This window comes from Narcine bancroftii, chromosome 5 (assembly GCF_036971445.1).
Source record: "Narcine bancroftii isolate sNarBan1 chromosome 5, sNarBan1.hap1, whole genome shotgun sequence".
NCBI lineage: Eukaryota > Metazoa > Chordata > Chondrichthyes > Torpediniformes > Narcinidae > Narcine > Narcine bancroftii.
In genome coordinates this window covers 35,667,074-35,692,472 of record NC_091473.1, presented here as the reverse complement: position 1 = coordinate 35,692,472, position 25,399 = coordinate 35,667,074, and the positions used below count along the sequence as shown (strand labels likewise).

Genomic DNA, 25,399 nt, shown 5'->3' with positions numbered 1-25,399 from the left:
TCTGCACTTTTTCACTCATTGATATCCTTCCAGTAGTTAGGTGACCAAAACTGCACACAATACATCAAATTTGATCTCACCAATGCCATGTACATCCCAACTCTTTTCTTTGATTTATGAAGGCAAATGTGCCAAAAGCTCTCCTTACTACCCTATCTACCTGTGGCACCACATTCGGGGAATTACGCATCTATATTCCAAGATTCTTCTTTTCCACCCCACTCCTCAGTGCCCCACCATGCATTGAAAATATATGCAAACTGTTGTCCAATATGCCTGACTTCTCCACCTGCTCTGTGAGACTTGAAGCTGGAACTTAATGGAAAATAGCAATAGCTTTACAATGAACTCCTCACATTTCCCAAATTACACATGACCAGGTTCGGCATTCCCAGGTTTATTTCTTGCCAGGGTTTTGCTGAAGGTACTCTGATACTGAGCTCCTTATGGAGCTCACCAGAACAATGCAACGGGGTGGCAGTTGGCGTAGCGGTTAGCGCAATGCCTTTATAGCACCAGCAAACAGGATCAGGGTTCAAATCCTGCACTGAGTTTATACGTTCTCCCAACGTCTGCGTGGTTTTTCCTCAGGGGCTCCAGTTTCCTCCCACCATTCAAAACGTGCCTGGGTTTGTAGGTTAATTGGATGTAAATTGGACAGCACAGACCCATGGGCCGAAATGGTCTGTTACCATGCTGTATTTGTCTAAATACAAATGGAGAGGTTTCACTATCAGCTAGACCTAATGAGTTTAGATACTTGACAAAGATTTTCCTCAGCTAGTTCCATATTATCAGTAGTAAGTTTAAATTTTACAGTAGAAGCCCATTCCAGCCATGCTGCCCAATTACACCCAATTAACTTGGATTAAAGGAGGAAACAGGAGCATCCAAGGGAAACCCATGTAGGTCATAAAGAGAACATACAAACTCCTTACAGACAGTGTCAGACTCGAACCCAGGTCACTGACACTGCTGTGTTAACTGCTATGCTAATTGTGCTACCCTTTGCAAAGTAGATCTAAAATTATGATTCTTGCCATCTTAAGAGTACCAGGAAAGTGAGGATCTGTTTAAATAACCATAAAAGATGGAATCATTACAACCAAAAACAACCTTTCTCACACTGAAGATATTACATTGAATAACTCTTCCTGATTTCAAATTTACCTATCTATATGAATGGAGACATGGATCCTTTCCAATTTACCTATCATAGCAACAGGCCTTCGGTAGATGCCAACCCACTGGCTCTACACAAAGTCCTGGACACCAAAGATGCATATATTAGGATGCTCTTTATCGACTAAAGTTCAGCATCCCCTACATCCCCTCAAAACTGTGGCTCATTGTGTAATTGGATCATGGATTTCCTCACCTACAGACCACAATCCGTGAGGATTGACAAGAACATCTCCTCTAAAATCTCCATCAATACTGAAGCACCACAAGGCTGCATTCTTAGCCCCCTGCTCTACTCGCTTTACACCTATGACTGTGGCTCAAATAGACAACACCCTCTATAAATTTGCTGTTGATACCACGGTGATGGGTTGTATATAAAAGGGGTAATGAGTCAGCAAACAAGAGGGAAATTGAAAATTTGACCAAATGGTGCACCAACGACAAACTTGCACTCAATGTCACCAAAACCAAGGAGCTGATTAGTTGACTTCAGGAAGGAAAAAAAACAGAAGTGTATGATTCAGTGATCATTGGGGGATCAGAGTGAGGGAAGGTAAGCAAATTAAGTTCTTGGTAGTCACCATTGCGGAGGATCTTTCCTGAACCCAACCCACCAATGGCATCATGAAAAAACAATGTCAGCACACTTCCTTCCTCAGGAGTTTTCAGAGGTTTGGTATGACACCAGAAATCCTTGCAAATTTCTAAAGACATGTGGTAGAGAGTGTGCTGACCAGCTGAATCACAGTCTGCTATGGGGACACTGGTACATCTGAGCATAAAGCCCTCCAAAAGGTAGTGGACATAACCCAGGACATCACAAGCAAACCCTCCTAACTTTCAAGAATATCAATGGGGAACTCTGGTGTTGGAGGGCAGTAGCATCATCACGATCCACATGAGTGAATACACTTCTTCTATTCACACCTGATAGTCAATTTAGTCACAACTCAAGAGCCCCCAATGACAAAAATTCATAAGGGACAGCATATCCTTCAGGACAAAATGGCCATAATCCCAGTTTAAAAAGAAGCTGCCTCCTGCTTGCAGTTTTTTGCCTGGAACCCTAAAAAGGTTCCCCTCCCCCTTAGGGAACTTTGCCATCCCCTCCCATCAGCATTGCCTGCACTTTTTCTTTTCCAGCAATCTGGAGTAATAAAGAATGCAAGTTGCATTACGTTTTCAAATCATTTTCTTTTAAAAACACAAGTCTTTCATCTGTTCTGAATTCAGTCCTAATTTGATGAACATTGAACCACTTTGAACCATTGTGCAACATTTCTTCTGATATTTCTGGGGGAGAATCTGCTGAAGTCACGTGAGGTTGTGGTGAATGCGATCCCCATTTATGTCAGTCTACTTCAGGATCTTTTTTAAATAGCACAAAGCTGTGTCGCTCTCTGCCAATGACTGCCCAAAAAAGCCTGATTCCAAAATTTGAGTGCTCAAGTCTGGTGTTAAGAGAAATAAACAAAATTTTAACATCATGATAAATAGAGGAGAGCGAAAGTATGTGTGTTAATAGTGACTTAATTTGACTGCCCCACTGCAGAGGCACACATGTGCAAGAAGGAAGCATTTTTTTTCTTGACAATAAGCCAATGTAATCCACATTAGAAATTAAAAAGACAATTCCTTCAATAGCTTGCAACTGGACGATCCATGAATTTTGACACTGTACTATTCCAATTTAAATTTACTATTCATTGAATAAATCCCACATTTATTTAACAGCAATTTAAAAGCAGAACTAGAACAGACAAATTCAGGTTATCCGACATGATTATCCTTCAACCTGTACAAACTACAGCTATCCAATCGCAACAAAGAGTACAATTATTAATGAGATGGACATCCTCCAAATTATACGATTAACTTGCCGCAATGCAGCGTTTGCTGCTATTCCCAAAGATAGTTCATTTAGAAACAGAAATGTGAAAAGTAGCTGCAGAAAGCAATTTGGCCCTTTGAGCATGCTCAACTACTCAGTACAATACGACTGATCCTGTCTCAATTAGTATTTTCCCACTCTCTTCGCTCCCTTGAATGCCTTGTGCACAGGGAAATCTATAGATATATATATTCAGAAAATTAACTTCCACAGCTTTCTGCAGGACAGAGATCCACAAGTTCGCCATCTGAGCAGACACAATTTAAAACCACATATTTAAAGAATAAAATACCCGCTTGAAGGAATCAAATATAATAAAGTTTTAGCTGAAACTGGGCTACTTTTCAGCTCATTCCCAAATGTTTTTCCCTTTATCCTAATACAATGACCCCTTTTTCTAACTATACCCAAAATCTTCAGACTTCAAGAAAGGGAAACATCCTTCCTGAATGCTGCTCACTTCATTAAAAATTTTGATTGTTTCATTTTCTCTCATTCTTCTTAATCCTAGTGAATATAAATGTAATGCATCTAATTTCCCCAAACAACAATCAGAGAAATCAGTCTGATGAACCTCCGCTGCTCTCCCTTAATGTGAAGGATACAATTTCCTCAGGAAGAAAACCAAAACTATCCACAATACTCCAGGTGTGGTCTCACTAAGACCCTTGGCAATTATAAAAAGACATCCTCTCCCCCATGCTCTTGCAATCAAGGCCTTTGTTTTATTAAATGCTTGCTGAACTTTAATTTGCTTTTTGATATTGCTGTGTAGATTGACAAGCAGATTCTTTAAAATCATAATTTTGTTTTTCTACCCAAAGTGGTTCAAACTTCCATGCTGATTGATTGCTTGCAGGAGATGGCAGGCACAGTGAAATCCATCACAGGGACTGACCTCTCTTCAAATGAAGACATATATTGGAGGTGTTAACCTCAAGAATACAGATAGCCTTAGCTGTAGCAAAAAAATATAATATGTCAACCTGGAAATTAGAAGATAGCCTGAGAATACAGCAATGGTACATAGAAATGAATAAATGTATTCCATTGGAAAAAATAACATACAATTTAAGAAATAACATCACAGTATTCAAACAAATTTGGGAATCATACATGTAACACAATAGAGAAGTCCTACCGCGGACCTCCACCGCCTAAAATGACAGAAGGAGAAGAAGACGAAATGAACTGACCCAGTATGTAAAAGTAGAAGACACAAATTTCTTGTTTATTTTCATTGTGTGATGACATTGTTTAATGGGTTTAATGTATCATATAGGTTGAACGTTGAGTTGGTGGGGAGGGGGGGGGGTGAAGGAGGGAGGGAAGGGAGAAAACAGGGAGAAAATTACACTATATATATTCAAAAGGGAAATGTTTGTGTGTATTTTGGTTAATATGGTTCATAGTGTGAAGAATTAAAAAAAAATTAAAAAAAGAATACAGCCAACATCATAAAGAACCCCATCACCTTAGTCACAACCTATTCTGAAGGTGCCAAAGCCTGAAATCCAGTAACTGTCAGTTCAGGAACAGTTAATTTTCCCAAAACATTAATTAGGCTCTTGAACCTCTCTTTAATACCCTAACCAGAAACAACTCTGGGACCACAAAAGATCTGTCTGCACAACTGAAATGTCATTTTTTTTTCTTGCACAAATTGTAACTATGTTATCTATAGTTTATATTTATATTCATTTCCATACTGGGGTGATTTAAAAAAAATATATATCTGTTTGGTTGTAGCAATAAGAATTTTGATACACATGTACAACATTAAACTCTCATTATTAATTCTCCATGTTGTGCTGCATCCACCATGTATTTGCCCCTTTACCAACATAGACAAGTAGCCCAGTTTCAGCTAAAACTTTATTATATTTGATTCCTTCAAGTGGGTATTTTATTCTTTAAATATGTGGTTTTAAATTGTTTATCCCACTGTCTACTAAACTATGCCAATATGACATACGCTGCACGTTTTTTTTAAAACCATTTAAAGAATGAAGGAGGGGTATTGTAGGATAAAAATTGTTTTCTCAAACCAGCAAAACCTTTGATTTCAGTTCTTTTTATATTTATTTCCTTTCTCTTCCAAGCTTCACTGGTAATTTCCTATTCTTTCTGGCTGGCTGGGCCTGAATGTCTGTTGGTTTGTTAATCATTGCTGCGTGAAGGCCTCAAGGCTTGACCTCTATTTGAATAGCTATGCATTTCAGTAGTTTCACACTCACTGAAAGCTCGTCAATCCTCAACAACAATGGAACCATAATTAAAGCATGTTCGTTTCTCTTTCTCCAGGTGCAGGACCTATGAGTCTCTTGCTCTCTGCATTGAGCAGAAAGCTTCAGCATTTTGCTGATCGCTCATTCAAAATACAAACAAAAACTGCTGAAAATTAGGTTTCAGCAAAGATCAGTTAAAAAAAAGCTCTGTCAAACATCTTCATGCCATTAGTTCAAGATGCTACTCAGTTTTGGCACAGAAGGCGGTGGCTGCTCAGATCATATTTAAATGCTTTTTTTCCCCAGCAAACTCAAGACTAAAGATTTGGCAACTGTTCAAAAACTAAAAGACTTAAAAATACATCCATTTGTAGCTACCAAGAAAAAACCCACTTTGGTTCTGATTATTATTCGGCACCCCTGATTGTACTCCTCGGTTTGTTGTCTGTTGATGTTCCGCAAAAATGAATTTTCCAAATCAGGCTGGAATTCAAAGACAAAGCACAAGTTGAATGCAGTACAATCAGAAAGTTTATGCTATTCCCATGCCTATCTGGAAACTCTATCAAAATTAAGTTTGTGTTTTCAAACTAAAGTTAGCAAATTGGAAATGTCATTTACACAAGCATTTAAAGTTACATGAACGTAATCTGAAAAAGGAACAGCTTTCCCTTCCCTTACGTTATTTTGTCAAGATGCTCTTGAATTAGTACAATGAAAATTTACCAAAAAACACAAATTATTCACAAAGTTCCCAGTTCTGGACAAATGAAATCTCACATTACAAATCAGATACCTTCAATAAATCAACCTCTCACAAGCACAGACAAGCAAGAGTAAAAAAAAACAGATACAGCGAAAACATAGAAACTTTAGGATGAACAAGTTTTATCAATTTTTAAAATTCTTTTCTGAACAAAAGATTATCTTTCCGAGTCAGAAAACATTGCCATTTTCCAATTCAAAATCGATGATAGATGCCATCTCACTGGCTCTACATAACGACAGCAAAGATGCATACATCAAGATGCTCTTTATCAATTACAGTTTGACATTCAACATCATCCCCTCAAAATTGATAAGCATACTCCAAGACCTGGGCCCCAATACCCTTCTGCATAATTGGATTCTGGATGTCTTCACCTCCAGACCAGAATCAGTGAGGATTAGTAAGAATATCTCCTCCAGAATCTCCATTAGTGCCAGAGCACCACAGGGTTGCGTACTTAGCCCCTACTCTACTCACTTTATACTTATGACTGTGTGGCTCAGTACGTCAACATCTCTACAAATTTGCTGACAATACCATGATAGTGGGTTGTATAAAAAGGGGAAAGGAGTCAACATACAGGTAGAAGACTGAAAGCTTGGCTGAATGGTGTACTAATAACAATTCTCACTCAACATCACCAAAACCAAGGAGCTGATTGTGGACTTGAAGTGAAATCCAGAATTGTACAATCCAGCGATCATTGACGGATCAGAGGTGGAAACGGTGAGCAAATTTAAATTCCTGGAGTCATCATCTCAAGGGACCTTTCCTGAACCCAACACTAATGTCATTGTGAAGAAAGCACAACGGTGCCTCTGCTTTCTCGGGAGTTTGCAGAGGTTTGGTATGACATCGATAAACCTTGGCAAACCTCGACAGATGTGTAGTGGAAAGTGTGCTGACCAGCTGCATCACAGCCAGGTATGGGGGCACCAATATCTCTGAGCAGAAAGCCCTGCAAAATGTGGTGGTCACAGCCTAGTGGGCAAAATTCCCCCTACCGTTGAGAAAATCTACATGGAATACTGTTGGGTCAGAGAACAGCAGCAATCATCAACTATCCACACCACTGAGGACATATTTTTTAATTTAAAAAAAAGTTAGACATACAGCAGAGCAACAGGGCATTTCGGACCATGAGCCCATACTGCTCAAATTATACTCAACCTGGTCCATTTTGAACAGTGGGAGGAAACTGGAGCCCCCGGGGAAAACCTAAGCAGACACGGGAAGAACATACAAACTCCTTACAGACAGCTGATTGCTGGCACTGTAACAGCGTTGCAGTAACCACTACGCTAACCGTGCCACTCAAGACATGCTCTCTTATTACCTCCCATCTCTTCTTCCACTATTACCTCTCTGAACGCTCTACCCTTCACCCTCTCTGCAACAATCCCAACCTTGATCAAGCCCACAAAGGTGCTGCTGTTGTGGTATGGTGCACTGGTTTCTACCTTGCCGAGGCCAGATGACAGTTCTCAGACACTGCCTTCTTACCTCTTCCAGAGGACTCTACATCAAGTCACCATCTCCAACTCCATCAACTCAGGTCAACTCCTTCCCATGGCCTCCAACCTCAAATGTTTTCCATCCACACACTGCCTAATTCCATTTCTTACCCAAGAGACACAAACCCAATTATCCAGGTAGACCCATTGTTTCCGCATGCTCCTGCCTCACCGAACTAGTATTGTCTTACCTCAAATCCATATATTCTCCCCTGGTCCAATCCCTCCCCACCTACATGTGCAATACCTCGCATGGTCTCCATCTCTTCAATGACTTCCAATTCCCTGAATTTGACTGCCTTATTTTCACTGTGGACATCCAATCCCTTTACATTTCCATCTTGCATACATATAGTCAAGGCCATTTGTTTCTTTCTTGATAAGAGACCTAACCAGTCACCCTCCATGACCACCCTCCTCTGCTTGGCAGAACTTGTTTTCTCTCTTAATAACTTCTCCTTTGACTCATCCCACTTTCTTCAAATCAAAGGAGTTGCCACCCCCAGATGCATCTTCCCCTCTCCTCCTTTCTCTGCCTCCCACTCCATCCATGATTCCCTCGTCCACTCATCCCTTCCCACCAAATGTCCCCTTGGCACCTCCCCCTGCCACACCTCCCTTACTACCATTTGAGGGTCCAGCAGTCCTTTCAAGTAAAGCAACACTTCACTTATTTATCCCCAGGTGTTATCTACTGCATCCAGTCTTCCTGCTGAGGCCTTCTCTACATTGGAGAGACTGGTTGCAGACTGGGAGATCACTTCGCTGAGCACCCCCACTGTCCACATCAGTGACAGGGATATCCCAGCGGCCAACCACTTCAATTTCGCACCCCATTCCCATGCTCACATGTCTGTCTATGGCCTCGTACTGTCTCACTAAGACCACCCGTAAATTGGAGGAGCAACAATTAATTTTCCATCTGGGCATGTTCCAACTGGATGTCATTAACATTGACTTCTCTGATTTTTCCTAGCCTACTCTCCGTTCTCCCTCCATCCCCTTTCCCTTGGACTTTCCTCCAGCTCTCCATCCCTTTCCATTCAGAGAGTTATCCCTCTTCCCCCTGCTTGCTGGTGTGCCCTCACTCCCCCATCCACCTATTACCTCCTGCCTTTGAGACTATGCTCCTCCCCTGGCACTTCCCACTCACGATTTTGTTCGGGCACCTGCCTACATTCTTTCATAGCTTGATGAAGGACTCAAGGGTAATGTATCTTTATCTTTGATACGTAAAGATATGCTGAGTTTCTCCAGCATTGTTTTTACATATTCTGTTCCTACTGCTACCGTCAGGCAAGCAGTATAAAAGCCACAAGACTCTTATCACCAGGTTCGGGAACTGTTGTTACCCCTCCTCCATCAGATTCCTAAACAACAAACTAAGAGTCTCATTTCAGGACTCTTACTTTGCACCTTATTTAATACTGAATACTTTTTCTGTATTACACAGTTTACATTCCTTTGCATTTCTCTCTTGTCTAGGCATGGTTTCTTCAGTCGAGTTTTTTGCACTACCAACAAGGAGAAATTCTGCCCTACCCCCAGGAAATAGAAACTCAGGGTCGAATGTGACATCACGCATGTACTCTGACAATAAATCTGAACTCTGAACTTTGCAGAAATTAATCATACAATTAATGAAGATCTTAATCACAAGCGAGATTTTTTTTGGAAGCAGCATCCTTTCAGTATTGAAATAACCGTGTCCATAGAGTTGCCGTCAGATTACAAGAAACACTGCTACACCACCAACTCACAAAATCCCAAAGATGACTTCAGATAAAGCACAATTCAGGAGCCACATTGGGAGTACCAAGTAATGAATGGAGTAACTTCATAAACATTTGGAACCTTGACGTTGAATCTTCAAAATAAACTCATAATTATGGTTCATTCATTATTTTCCACTTTTGCTCATTCTTGCCAAAAACTTGAATTACAAACTGCTTTATAGCCAAGAATGCATTAACCGAAAATAAGTCACCATGATAAAATGGAAATGAATTTGCACACAGCAAAGTCCCACAAGAGAAGTGAAATCACCAGAAATCTGATATTTTTAGACTTTAAAAATAAAGGTATTACCCACACTGAGCGGAGATGATTCATGGTGGGAGTAGCAGTATCCTGAGCTGACCCTCCACGGCAGCCATTCTCAATCCATTCTTGGCTATGGCCCCCTGAGGATTCTGCTCACAGTGGATGGGACCCTTCACGATTTCCCTCTGACTACACAAAAAGCTTAAAAATATTTTATAACTTCCATCTGCGGCCCGGATTAAATGTGCTGTTGCTCATAAGGGGTCCTTATGGCCCCTATTGAGAATGGCTGTTCTACAGCACTCTTTGCAATGTACCTGCTCTAGTTTAAAGCCACATACCCACAGCAGAGGTGATGTTCCACCAGCCCCGCTTCATGCATCTGGGGCAGGAATTTTGCAAGAACTTCAAGGCACTAAATAAATGCCATAATGTCATCGCCTCAAAATTCTCCCAATGCACCCAACAGATCCTTCACTGGGCCAATATTTACAGCATTGAATGTAATTATGAATCTATCAGCTCTGATGAGCAGTCTAATTGCCCCACTGCAAGAGAGGACCAGGTGGACAGAGGGAAAAGGTTCAGACTTCTTTGGAAAAAGTATGATGTGTCTGTAGTGCTATCAATCAATCACATTAGACAGAGAGTTGAGATTAATAGGCTTTAATCACCTTAAGACATCAACACATTTCGCATGTTGCTGGCCCAGTTCCAAGGCAGATACTGAGGGAGGAGTTTGGGCGTAACATCCTTTATAGGAGTCACAGGTTCAGGGAGCGGGCCAGCTCACACAAGACAAACAATACAGTGGCTAAACCACAGTGTGGAATCCTTGTCCCTGACTAATCAAAATGAAGGAGCCCCTGGGATAGCAATGAGAACTTTAACTTCTATTGTTAGCAGAAGAAGCAACACACTGCTCTCAACTACCCACTAGACTACATCAAACACTTCCTGTCTTATCATGAGATAAGAACATTTCAGAACACACAGAACTGGTTAACATCCATCACAAGGGACTATCCAAGGAGATGATTGGCCAAGACATCAATTAAAAACTGCTTATTTCAGAATATTACCATTTTTCCCCCTCACACCAAACCTCTGCTCCTGCACATTCACATTGCCCAATTCTGCTGTGCCAAGGTCCAGGCACAGCTCAGAGCCACACTGCTCAGCCCAAGGGTGATATCAGCAAGCAGAATTATTGCATCTAGACACAAATAAGTATGCAAATTTGGAGCATTTCAGCAATCATTGTGAGCAGTGTCTTTCTTAGCAAGATCCAATTCCTTAATTTACAAGCTAAACCCCAAAACACAGTCCTACACATATAACAATTGTCAAATATCCTGCAAATCAGGATATTCACATGGAAATCAATCTCGTTTATGCCTCACTGAACAGGTGATTTTTATACTTACAATACTTGAAGACTTCTTAATCCTTTAAAAGTTCCATCCGCAATATGATTTATTGAGTTGTGGTTTAAGCGGAGAAACTGTAGTCCATTCAGCCCCACTAAGCTTCCCTCATCCAATCTCATCAGGTTGTTATGTGATAGGTTGCTGAGAAAGGTGAAAATTAGAGATTTAGAAATGGAGGGAAAAGTCACTGACCCTAACCCAGCCTTGCCGAGGACACTGCTGTGTTCAACAGCAAAAATTCCTCAAATAATAGAAGATTAACAGAATTCCCCCATCATCCTCCCCCCCCCCCCCCCCACCCCACCCCCACCAGCCTTACATATCAAATAAGAAAACCTCATTAGATTTTCAAACTAGGTTACCATGACACGACAGCCTGATTTTTCTGAAGTGAATTGAAACAGATGAAAGGATGTTCCAAAACATATTTTATTATCATGTTTTTAAGAACATCTTATTGTTTCAGAATTGACTTGCCCACAAAAAAAAGGATTGAGTTTTATTCTAGTTAGAGATCTATGACCAGTGATGCTCAGCAGCAATGGTTTGGGACCTCGTTTGAGATATATTTGAGATCTAAATGACTTGGATAAAAAAAATTGTTGAGTGGGTCAGTCAGCTTGCAGAAGACACAAAGATTGGAGGAGTTGTGGACAGAAAGGCAATCAATGAATACAGTAGAAATATTGAACATTTAGATATGAGCAGAGAAATGGTAAATGGAGTTTAATCTGAGCAGAAGTGACCCTTAACAGCAAATATGTCCAAAGAAATCTGGGGTTCAAAGTGCATTGCTCCCTGAAAAAGGTAGGGTGGAAAAGGAGGCATATGTGACATGCTTGCCTTCATTAGCAGAACATAGCATACAAGATGGAAGTCATGTTGCTGCTATGGTTTGGTTTGGCCAGATTTGGAATGCTGTATACAACTCTGGTCAACAAATTTACAGTAAGGAATTAGAGGCTATGATTAGCAGGTACGTGCCATAAAGGTGAATTTGGACAAACTTTGGAAGTTTACTCTGGAGCAGAGCTTGAGGGCAAATTTGGGCAGCACGGATATTGTAACAGTTAGTACATCCCTGTTATAGTGCCAGTGACCTGGGTTCGAATCTGGAACTGTATGTAAGGAGTCTGTATGTTCTTCCTGTGAATGTGTGTGTTTGCTCCAAGTGCTCTGGTTTCCTCCCATTATCAATTAATTGGTGTATATGGGGGCCACAGGCTTGTGGGCTGGAAGGGCTTGTTACCATGCTGTATGTCTCATTTTTAAAAAAAAACAATGAGGCATAAATAGGGTAAACAGTCACAATTAGTGTAAAAATATCAAGTACTATGTGACATGAATTTTAGGTGAAGGGAAAAGTAATTTTAAAGAGATTCTGGATACACAAAAAGAATTTTTGAGTACCTTTAAATAGTAAATACCTCCTTTTAACTAAGCAAATGCATATAGACAAAAACAGCACGGAGCGGGAGAGAAAGAGAGGGAGAAAGAGAGGGAGAGAATTGGTAGGTACAGGTAGTAGCCAAGGCAGAAGCAAATACAAAAATGGTGTTTAAGTCACTTCCAAATAGGCATGTGAATATGCAGGGAATGCAGGGATATGGACCATGTACAGGTATGAGAGATCCATTTTAATTTGGCATCATGTTTGTCATGGTCATCACAGGTTAAAAAGGGCCTGTTCCTGTGCTGTAAATGTTTAAATAGGAAGGATGCAAATGTTTTAATGAGCTTTGTTGCATTTTGTAAAATTGATGACGTTTTAAAATAGTTGAGAATAATTTTATAAGTTTTATCATCTCAGCCAAAACAACCAACACTACAAAAAATGAACCTAATTCATATTATTAACCCAGTCAAGGTGTACAAAAGTATTTTGGGTTCTGGATACACAAAAAGAATTTTTGAGTCCCTTTAAATAGTAAATACCTCCTTTTCACTAAGCAAACGCATATAGACAAAAACAAAGGTTATTTTAATATTCCAGTTACCAGATTCCAACATTTTTCAATCTAATATTCAAAATTTGTTCAGTAAATCATTAATCACATCTGTAGCTATACTGATGATAAACCTAAACAACTCATCTAAAGATGATCTTGAGTAGTAAATGAACTAACAGTCACAAAACTGTAATAATGAATGTAAACATTCTTACAGTAAATCAGAATTTCCTTCCTAGCAACCACCATTGTGCAATGCAACTGGATTAACTGTCTATAATTAAAACTGTTAATATGAAAATTCAATTATTCTATTTTATGTAATATAAATACAAAGTATTTTTCAGTTGAAATATTAAACATTTATAATCTTTTTATTTGCAATATATCTTTGCACAAATACACATCCCTGTTCTTCAAAATTACTTTGAATAAATTTAAATCACTGATATATTCCTTTTTTTTTGGTTTAACAGCCCTCCTTCTTATTTGGGTAAAAGAACAAAACAGTACTATTGTTTTCTCATATCTATTATCAGATACATCCCATATTAAAAAGCAGAAAATATCTTAGTTGTGGAATTAAATAAACAAGGGACAGGAGGCTTCAAAGTTGCTAACTGCACAACAACAAATATCCATGGTCAATTGCAATTTCAATGATTTCAGTTCTCAAATCCCAGAAAGTTTAAAATTCCAAAATGATCCTTCACATTTTCTCCAAATAACTTCAGTTATATCTTAGTTAAATTAGAGAACAAATTGAATGCAGTGAATCCTATAATAACAATTGTTAACAATAACAACATAATTTAAAATTGTCGGATGAATAAATAGATACTGCAGTTTGTTTGAATTTATAGCTCTCATCCCAAAAGTTTTTAAAAAAATGCGAGGTATATTTAATAAAATTATGATTAGAAATATTTTTAACAGAGGAATTCAATTATATGATGGAATGTGGGCCAATATTGAAAGCCTAGACAACAATTGCGGAAGTTTGAAAACAGATACCTCATGCTACTTACAGATCCACTAGCTTCTGGCAGAATCCCCAGGCATCAGGGTTTATTCGAGAGATGTTGTTATAGCTCAAGAAAAGCTGCTGCAGGAAGGATAATCCATAAAGCCAGCCGCTTGTCACTTCATTTAACATATTGTTATCCAAATGCCTAGAAATTATAACATTTTTGTTAAGTTAACTTCTGCCAAGTACTGTTGCCTCCACACTATACACATTCAGAAAATATTTTTACTATTGGTCTTGAAGGAAATTCAAAAGGTCAAATGCATTTCATTTTCACACTTATGACTGAAGATTGTAAATAGTGCGTATTTGGGAAATGAAAGTAAGCCTCACTGAGGATGTAACAAAAAGCACACTGCTAATCTGGAATACAACTGGGATATAGTTACAAACTTCAAACTGCTTCCATTCTATCCTGTATCAACCAAGAAACATACTAGATAATCTGTGATTTTTCATACCATAGTTTGTGACATTGAAGCATTCAATCTTAAGAATAAAGCAAACTTGGGGTATTCAGAGTATCTATCAGATTTGTTTTGACACAAGTGCATGGACAGAAGATTAAAATTAATTTATTCGTAAGAACAAAAGACCACATCTTAGACTGAGTACCAAGCTTTGATAATTTTCTTAATACATTTATTCATATGCAGATTCAAGAAGATCGACACCATACAGGATGTAGCAACCCATTTGATAGGTACCCCATCCACAATAATTCATTCATACCACGGACACAAGAGTCAGTACTATCTGCAGGATGCACTGCACCAACTCATCAAGACTTCTGAGACAGCACCTTCCAAACCTATGACCAAAAGCCAGAAGGAAATGGGCAGCAAAATCCTGGGAACACTCTCCAACCAGAGAGCGTTACATTGACTTTTCCAGTTTCTGTCAGGCCATTCCCCGTTCTCCCTCTCTTCCCAATCCCTCAGTCTACTTTCCTCCAGCTCCCCAATCCATTCACAAAACTATCTCCCCTCCTCCTGTTTTCTATTGTGCCCTCCCTCCCTTATCCACTCATTACTGTTCCTTGCCTGTGGGCCTAGCTCCTCCCCTGCCCCTCCCCCCCCCACCATTTTATTCAGGAGCCTGTCTACATTTCAACATATCTTGATTAAGGGCTCAAGCCCAAAACTTTGGTTATATATCTTTATCGGCTGAGTTTCTCCAGCATTGTTTTTACTACCACCAAGAAGTTACCCTCCAAACCACACATCATTCTGACATTTCTTCAGTCATTGGGTCAAATTCCTGGAACTTCCTAACAGATATACCCACACCTCAATAACCATAGTTGTTAAAAGCGGCAGCTCACCTTTTCATCGTCAAGTGCAACTAGGGGATGGCCAATTAAATATAATCTCAGACAATTTCCTTGAACAAATAAAATAAAATGAAGCAGGGGAAAAAAAGTGAATGGAGTAACGACAGTGTAGAATCTTACAATATAGCTGTATTCCCATATGGCCTTGCATTTTTAATTATTTTTCAGTTCTGGAGGTTGCTGACATTTACAGCCACCCCTAATTGTCCCGGAGGTGGTGGAGGCAATGAACTGCTTTCTTGAACTGCTCTAGTCTATGTGATCCAATCTTATTAATCATGGTCTCATTCCTTAGAATGACTCACAGAATTTGCATCTTGGCAAGACCCCAAAAGGCTCCATCCATCAGTTTGCTGATGTTATTCCGCTGCAGTTTAAGAACTTCCAGACTGTCTAATCCATGAAATGTTAGCCCATCAATGAGACGTATTCTGTTTCGGTTCAGTTCACTAAAACAGAATACATAAAAAATTAATTGTCTCCATAGAATTTAATTTCAAGACTGCAGATTTTTAAAAAAAACAAATATTCTTTATCCTTTACCTGTGTAATTTATTATAATATTCAGTCAGAGTCCTTCACCAAAGAAAAAGGCATTTCACCAACTTGCCCATGTCTAAACCTTTTCTGTTCACATTCTTAAATGTATTTTAAAGCTGCAATTGCCCTTACTTCTTCCTCTGGTACCTGATTCCATACACCCACCTCCCTCTGTGTGAAGAGGATGCCTCTAAATCTCCATTTAAGCCTCCCCTCTCACCTTTAATCTGTGTTCTTTCATTTTAGATTCACCTACCCAAGGAAAAAGGCTATACCCCTCATGATTTTATAAAACTCTAAGAGAACCCCCTTAATTTTGTGTACTTCACGTAGAGGCTTTTCCATTCCCTCATAATTCAAGCCTGGCAGTCCCAGTAGCATTCTCACAAATCTTATCTACACCTTTTCTACCTTAATGATATCTTCCTTGAGATACCAGAACAGTACACAATACTCCAAATGTAGTCTCACCAATGTCTTTCTTCTATAATTGTAACAGGACTTCCTTTCATCTCTGCTCAATTCCTGATGGATAAAAATAAACATGTCAAATGCCTCCTTTACCATCCTGCCCAAATGCATTGCTACTTTTAATGGAACTATGTACTGCATCCCCAAGTCTTTTCATTCTACAACATTCCTGACCATTTACTGTCCTGCCCTTGTTTAACTTACAAAATGAAACACTTGCTCTTGTCAGAGTTAAATTCCACCTGCTGTTCTTTGTTGATATCCAGATCCTCTTTTAATCTCTAATAACCTTCTTCACTATTTACGATACCACTAAATTTGGTATCACTCATAGACTTATTGAACATGCTAACAACATTTCATCCAAGTCATTAATATAGATGACAAACAATAGTGGACCTTGCATCAATTCTTGCATCATACTAATGGTCATTGGCCTCCAATCAGGGTAACAACCCTCCACAACCTCTCCCTTCCTCCTACCAGTGTTATTCTATTTAAAAAATATTGAAATGATACCCAGAATTATGTTTTAAACTGCAAGTAAACTGATCAATAAGACCTGACACAAATGTTTTCATGATGTGATAGACTGGAATGATAGGTTTAAAAAAAAAAAAAAATCGCAGAAGTCAAAAATTCATATTTACATCTGCAATGCATTTGTACTCTCACTGATATTGGTAAGGCAACACAGCTATCAAAATAATTTAGAAAACATACCTCTACTGTTTGCATTCACATTAGGAAATATTTTTTTTAAAATAAACACATTGCGCTATTTGATTGTTTTCTTAAGAAAATAAAGTACTGAAATGGCACTCTCAATTGCTCTTAGGTTTGCCACATACTGGAGTAATCTGACCTTTCTCTTGTGAAATTACTTGTAATTGAGTGTAAACATTAGATGCAGAAATAAATCATATCAAACCAAAATAAGGGGAGTTGAGAAGATTGTGACTGGTATCATGCCAATAAATTATGCAAGTTATTTAGTAAATCAATGCATTTACTATGAAAGTTGAGATTAAATATTTAACTCTCTGGAGTTAATTAACTTTATTTTTTTTTATTTGAAAAGGTATGCACCTTATACCATTTTGATACAACAAATTAAATAATCCACATTTTAAAAGAACAAAATTCAGTAACCACCAAAATTGATTATCTTAAAGAGTGGAATTCAGTTTCTACCTTTTTGAATCACACCAGTAAAACATTTTGCCAAATAAGGATTGAATAAAATTTAACTTTGATTATGCTTATTTTGCTGAAAGCATCAATAAATTGACAACTTTCTTGCACACAACAGAGGAACAAATAGTGAGCAAATACTTTAACCCACAAATTCTGGTTGCCGTTCGTGATTCATTTGACTTTACAACTGATCAGTAAGAATTCCCTTAAACAGCTGTGAGCCTTGAAAAAGGGAGGTTTCCCACCAACATGCCCCATTGCTTTGCTGCTAATCACAATTTTTGGACCCCTTTGGACAAGTTCCATACTGCACGTTTGGCAAATTATACTGGCATATTATACACTGGAAAAGAACTAAACTCTTTTCCATACTGAAAGGAAAAAAATGACTGATAAAAAGGATCTCAACTTCCACTCACAGTTGCACCAAATGTGGCAACTTGAAGAGCTTGACAGGCAGATGTGAAATTCGATTTTTGCTAAGCCGAAGAACTTGTAAGGTGCTTGACAAATTATCAAATGTGCCAGGTTCCACGATGCTTATTCGGTTATTGCCCAGATATCTAGAAGAATATAAATTGATAAGTTACAATAAGAGTTTCACCAGGTGCACCAGAAATAGGACATTAGAAATAATGCTTTCAGTAGAAAAAAAAATTCTTATTTTTCTGTTGATTATTCTGGAAAAAGAAAGTCAAATATAATCAAAGATTTATAGGCAAATCAAAACTGGACTTGAAGCAAGATAGTCATTTTAAAAACCATTTTTATATTACCAGTATTATTTCTGGAAGTTTTTTGTTTAAATTCAACAAACCAGAAAGTTTTCAACTGCAGTAAAAGTACAATGCTGGAGAAACTTAGCAGGTTCTAACAGTGTACTTGATATAGCGAAAGATGCATAACCAACATTTTGGGGATGAGCCCTTCGTCAAGGTATGAACAAAATGTAGGCAAGCACCCAATTTTATGAACCCCTATTTAACGCAAATTCAGATATAACACGAGTCATTGGACTTTTTTTTGCTCTTTTCGGAACTGAAAAGTTTTTTGGTGAGTTACATCAAAATGGAACATATTGCTATAAAAAGAACATCTTTTTCTGTGAAAGATGGGCTTCATGCACTTGACACGATCATGACTAAAAGTCAAACTCAAGTTGCACGAGACCTCGGGATACTGGAATCAACACTTTGTGGCTGGAAATCTGAAGAAAAGTTACGCGCATCGCTTTACAAAGTTGAAAAAGAAGCAGGACTAAAAGCCAAATGCCTGAAGTCAGCCAAAGACGTTAGCCTTGATGACTTCCTTGGTTCGTTCAAGCTTGCTCAGATGGCCTTCTGATCCTATTCTCAAAGTTCAAGACAAGAAGTTTGACAAGTAGATCAACAGAGAAATCTCAGTTCAAAGCTAGCAATGGATGGCTAGACCAATTTAAATGTTGTCACGGGATTTCTCAAGTGTTAATGTCAGGAGATGTGTTCAGCCGACAGTGCCATCGCCAGCTACATTCAAACAAGGATCATTCGATCAATTTAAGAAATAAACTGAAAATGATGATTGATAATATGCTTGAATGTTTTTATTTGCTGTTATGTTTATTTAAAAGCTTTACTAAAAATTAATTGGTTTTAATTTCTACTGTAACAACAACAATTTATTCACGGAATTCTTTAATTCAAAGGTAATTTACCTGCTGGAAGGTAAAAGTGCAAAAAATAATGGGTCAAATGGGGCAAAAATAGGGGTGTTTTAGGATATTAGGGCAACCAGTTTGAACGCTGATTTTCTTGAACCCCGATTTAGCACGACCCTGCTTTTCACGTGATGACGTTTTATGGGCCCCAATGATAGCATTATAATGGGGCCACGCTCTATTGTTGGGAATAGCAACTTAGAGATGAAATACTAAAGAGTGGCCTCAATGTTTTCTCGAATGGATGCAAGACTCATGAGGCACTTTTTGAAGCACGGGTGAATTGTCTCCAGGGCCCAACTTCTTATTTATATTTTAACATTGACCAAACTGATCAACTAATTATTACATCCTTCAGCATATTTAAAAAGTACTGGATGAACAATGTGCCAATGGCAATAAGTGGGCATGCCGAAAATGAAATGAGGAAATCATCCAATCAAATTTTTCTTGACCACACGTAAGTACAATACTCTTCTGCAACACAAAACTGTGCAGTGCTTTTAAAACAAAAGTTGAGCTGCAAACTGCCCAAAGCTGCAGTTTTCACTGAGGCAGAACAGATGGCAATTCCACTTTTCAGAATCAAGTATGTCCTTGGAATTTTGCATAAAGCAAGGTGAGAAAGAAAACCACATTACACAAAGCAGCAAAGAATTAAAACTACACTGTTGATTTTTTTTCAAACAAAGAAACAGAAGTTGCCCTCCCATCCCCTGATTCTGTCCCATTACTCACAGGTCTTTAATTTTGAGTTGCTGTGGAAAGGAATTACTTCGAATTTCAGTGATTTCATTATATGTTAAATCCAATGTTTCCAGTGACTCATAAGGCTTCAACTGATTTGCCTCGATGCTGCGAATCTTGTTGTGATGCCTATTAAAAGAAGAAAAACAACACATGAAACAATTCAGTCAATATCTTGGATGGTTGAGTGGGGGGTTGGGGGCAGGAAGGAAGGAAAATAAAAGACAAAAAAAGATTTATGTATGTGTCCATGCAGCAGATCCTGGTTTCCAGTTCTCCTGCATCTTTTTGCCACTGGACCAAGACCTTTTCAGTTAAGCCTACGTGGTATTAAAGGTTACGGAGAGAAGGCGGGGACGGGGTACTGAACTTTAAGATCAGCCATGATCTCGTTGAATGGCGGAGCAGGCTCGAAGGGTCGAATGACCTACTCCTGCTCCTACCTTCTATGTTTCTATGTTTCTATGTGGTAACTGGTTGGTAACACATCAATTAACATTAGCAATAGTTATACACAGGCTCTTCTCATCCTAAACAAGATTTTACCATGGGAACATCAGCACACTCATGTACAACGATAAGGAGGATTAAAAGAAATTATGACCTATACCTTCTATTTTTAGCTGTGCTCTTAAAAGAGAAACAAATTTTATCACTCAAAAGACCAAAGGGAAAATCTATCATTTCTAGAAATAGCTGTCTGAGTTACCACGAGTAATGCCAAATGTGATTCATTATAATAGCACCATATAGTACAGAACATGTCCTTCAGACCCACACATCCATGCCAACCAAGTCTCGGCTCACACCATTTGCCTACATTTAATCCATATCCTTCCAAATTCCTCCTATCCATACCTAGATTTCCTTGGTAGGTCATAATTATACCTGCTTCCAGACCTTCCTCTGGCAGTTCATTCCACATGTGGAGTATCCTCCAAAAAGGTTGCCCTTCAAGCTCCTGTCAAATCTCTCCCCTCTCACCTCAAAACTAACATTTTTGTTTGAGAATCATTTATGCTGGGAAAAGTACTCTGTGCATTCACTTCATCCATGTACCCCCCCATGTACCCCCCCCAATGAGTGTTTTACTTTCAGGTCATCATCCCTCAGTCTCTTATGCTCCAGGGAATAAAGACCCAGCGAATGCCTTGAATTTGAGCCTACGTGGTAACCGGTTTGTAAAACATCAATTAACGTTAGCAATAGTTATACATAGTTATCATTTATATATCACATAGTTATAGAAATAATAGTTATCCAAGCAATATCCTGGTGAATCTCTTCAGCATCATTTGTAACTTCCTACAGCGAGCAACGACTGCGCACAGTACTCCACATATGGTTAAAAGAACAACCTGCATCATATCCTGACTTCGGAATACAGTACCCCACATAATGACATCATGTGTGCTACATTCTAAAATATTAAGCTAACAGTCACAATGAACAAAATCAAACTGCATCTTTGGGAATTTTGAGAAAATGTTAAATTTATTGAGAGACCACTTCCTTCCTGATAAAAATAATTAATTCAAGTTATAAATCAATTTGTTTGAAGTGTGATCCAATCACATCTGGAGTAATTAAATGTATTGCATTAATCCTTGACAAGAACATTTGGAAAGTATTGGGAAATTATTGGGAAAGTAAAAAGATGTCGATTGAACTACTGATCACACAATTTATTTAAAATAAATATACTCCAAAGGGAGGTCAATCACTTTTGATTCTACCTTGGTTCCACTTGAAACATTTTGCATTTTGTTTTACAGTTATGCTGTTTGCAAGCAGATCTATTAAAAATCGCAACACTTATGCAACCAGGGTGAAATAAAAATATTTTGTGCAGTACTCTAAAACCAGAATCCCTACTTAAATAAATACTTTAAAACAGTAGCAATTTATTAACGTGCAAGATTATGGAATTTTACAAGGCCTATATTTCATTTGAATGAACACCAAGAACCAGGCATCTAAAAGAAAGATGTGGAAACCCAGTGCAGATATAATGTAGGACCACATGGACATTAAAAATAGAAGTTGATGCTTCCAACAGAGTTTAGTAATCTGTCAACCACATGCAATCTGAAAACTAACTACCGCAATCAGATAAATGCTCGAATTATTCAGTAGATTGAACAGCGTCGTTGGAAAGAGATAATGTTTTTTTAAATTCTCCCAATTACTTTAATTCTAAATTTGGACTGCTAAAGTTCAAGGCCCAGGAGATTTTTTTTTAAAAACTGCAGTGGCATCATCATAACCAGTCAACTGCAGGATTCATTAGAGAAGAACATTTGCATCATTAATAGCCATAATTCTAACATGTTTTAGGAAAGAGGCTTGTAATTTATCTCCACTTCATCCCTTCATTCAAATATTTCTATAAAATTATCACTATTTTGTTAATATTGTTACATAGATAGTGATGATAATGTGGCAGGTGTCCACAAAAGTTTTTGGTTGAACCTGGGGGTACAGTTTATCAGAGTCCAGATGTTTGAAATGCAAGGCTTGTTTGTGTTCAAAAGTACCCAATAAAACAGTGCTTCTCAACCTTTTTCTTTCCATTCACATACCATCGGTGCTCTGTAAGGGATTGCTTAAGGTGGTAGGTGAGTGGGAGGGAAGGTTAAGAACCACTGTTCTAGACCCAATTTGTTTCTGAAATATTTTGCTTGAGAAAAATTGTCTTTGGCCCCTTTCCTTTGGAGTTATGGAACTGTGCACATAACAAATCAATGAGGTACAATTAAAACTATGGTTTCCAAACTTTTTCTTTCCACCCACTTACCACCTCAAGCAATCCCTTAATAATTTCAGAGCACCGATGGCATAGGGAATACTTAAAGTGGTATGTGGGTGGAAAGAAAAAAGTTTGAAAACTACTGCAATAAAACTTGAATGCATCAACTATCAGAACATTCAAGTGTTACTGGTGACAAAACCAAATCAAGAAACCTTGTAAAACATTGAAGAACTTTTTAAGTATTTGTCTTCAACAGTTGTGATGGGTTTTAAATCAAAGGTTCAAAAAAAATGTCTCCCATTTCAGGGTTAGACATTAAACTTACAAAATGATCCATTTCGAGAAAGAATGAAGATAAGATAGAACCTGAGAGTTCCAAGTAAAGCTTTTAAAATGTCCGATAAAATCGATATTGCAAAAAGGATAAAATTGCTTCCAATCATCAAGTCAAAATTATTTTGATCAAGATGTTAAAATGAAAATCCATGGAAGGAAATAAACATTTCCAAGAATGAAACACTGTCCTGTCACTTTCAGAATCTAATTCTAACTTGTGACATGCAGTTCCCACATTCAGGTTATAAGCATCTTATTTAAAATAGATGTTTCCATGTCCATATTCAGTGTCAATAAGGAAGTGTTTCCACTAGATCCAAAGTGGCTGGTAAAGCAAATGTGAGACCTGTATTCTGTGTCATCGGTCAGGAGAAGGGCTAAGAAATACCACGAGTTAAGGATGTTGCAACTTTTCCAAGCAGACTTGAATAATTTCTTCTTGACAAAATGGAATTTGAAATGGTTTTTTTTTGCTGAAGTCTAGTGATAGGAAAACAAACAGCATGGTGGGTTTTCAGCATCAACTGAAGCCACAGAGAGAGAGAATACTGAAGTTGGCTCACTTTGCCTGTGAAAGAATCTGAAGGATGATGTGGAGACAGCATTGATGGTACTTCTCCAATGGTTCTAAGAGCTTGATGTAGGTAGCTTATTGATCAGATTGGCAAGAGTCAATGCTTCACAATACACCATCAACTTTGGCCAAATCCAAGGTTTTAATTCATCTGGTTTCCCCCCAGATTGTTGAATGTTTTGCTAACAAAGCGAAGATCACGTGGCTTCATTGAGAAAAGAATGCCGAGGTACAAAAAGTGATAATTTTTCCCCCCAGGATTATCGTGGATATTTATAGTTGGGGCAGGTACAGGAGATGCTGGAGGATCTTTATTTTGAAAATAGGGGTTATGAAGTTGCAGAACATAGAAGGCTTTTCAGCCCACCATGTCTGTGCTAAACATCATGCTTATCTATGCCATTTCCTTTTGCCTGTGTTAATTTTGTATCATTTAAGTACCTGTCCGAGTGACTCTTAAATGTTGTTACTCTTCCTACCTCCACCACTTCCTCTTGCAGTTCATCTTAGATGCCAACTATGGTGTGAAAAAAATGCATCATTCAGATCCCTTTTAAACATTCCTATCATCTTAAACCTATGCCCTCAAGTTTTGGACAACACTGCTAAAAGAATCAAACCAACCCTATCTATTTCTCAGTTTTTTTTTTAAATACCACCATTAAGTCTCAGGATCCTTTGCCTCAGGAAAAATAGGACATCTTTTGGAACTCAAGCCCTCCCATAAATGAGAATCTTATCTGCACCCTCTCTTGGTTAATCATGTACTTCCTAAGGACCAGAACTGCACATAATACGCTGAGTGCAGCCTGACCAATGTTTTTGTGCCCTGTAGCATGATGCCCCAATTTTCTGCCGTTCTGTCAATCCTGCCCTGGCTCAAATTCCCAAATGGTACAAATTTGCATTTATCCAAGTTAAATTCTATCTGCTATTCCCTTGCCCACTTTCCCAATTAATCTATATCCTATTGTGGCTCCACATATTCCAACATATAATAGAGGGAATAATCCTGACATTACAACCCTATACAGTCCCTAACCAAGAGCTCTTTAGAGGGAGATGAATACTTGTCATTCTACAATCAGAGACCAAATAGATAAACTGGGAAGTGTGTCAATGGCAGTTCTGCCTATGGAAATTAAAAATTGTTCCAAGTCAATCTCCAAACTGTACTCACAGTATTGTGATCAATAATTTGTTACAGAGGAGTCCTAGTTAATTCATGGAGTTAAACTTTTCCAAAAGTAAACAATGGTGCATATAATTGAGCCAACACTATCATGCCGATGTGGGATTTAGTTTAACTGGAGTTACGACTTCAAGTAAACATGTGCTCAATGTTAACAATATTTGCGTACACCATAAACTGCTGGAGAGCACTCAATTGAGCACACAATTCAAACCTCAAGGTATTTATAGTCTATGGCAGCACAAAATACTCATATTGACTTGACTAATATTTCTTTCTGACGCTCACATTCTCAGATTTTCTACATTGATTTATAATTGTTGTAAAGAAATACACAATAAAATTCTATGTTTCATCAATTCACCCCAAAACTACATTGTTGAAATAACCAAAAATTACCTTGCACAACAATTACACAATATGCAAATAAAATAAATTTATCTGGAAGAATACAAATGTTCATTGAAATCCTGTACAAAAGGAATCAGTGCAAACATCTTCTATGAAAGAGAGGAAACTGGATTT

At 38.2% G+C, this 25,399-nt stretch overlaps 1 protein-coding gene across 3 annotated transcripts in view; it reads right to left on the bottom strand.

Annotated features, from left to right (window-relative positions):
- Positions 1-25,399, bottom strand: part of lrig1 (leucine-rich repeats and immunoglobulin-like domains 1) — a 124,153-nt gene that overhangs the window by 32,633 nt on the left and 66,121 nt on the right. For 2 of the 3 annotated variants that reach the window (XM_069937111.1, XM_069937112.1), the window contains 5 exons: positions 20,012-20,149; positions 17,997-18,140; positions 15,675-15,818; positions 14,038-14,181; positions 11,058-11,201 (listed from right to left, as the gene is read on the bottom strand). In XM_069937111.1, the coding sequence (XP_069793212.1) occupies positions 11,058-11,201; positions 14,038-14,181; positions 15,675-15,818; positions 17,997-18,140; positions 20,012-20,149 (714 nt within the window). Of the gene's footprint in view, positions 1-11,057; positions 11,202-14,037; positions 14,182-15,674; positions 15,819-16,380; positions 16,435-17,996; positions 18,141-20,011; positions 20,150-25,399 lie in introns of those variants that run through there. The other variant, XM_069937113.1, reaches the window with a different exon arrangement.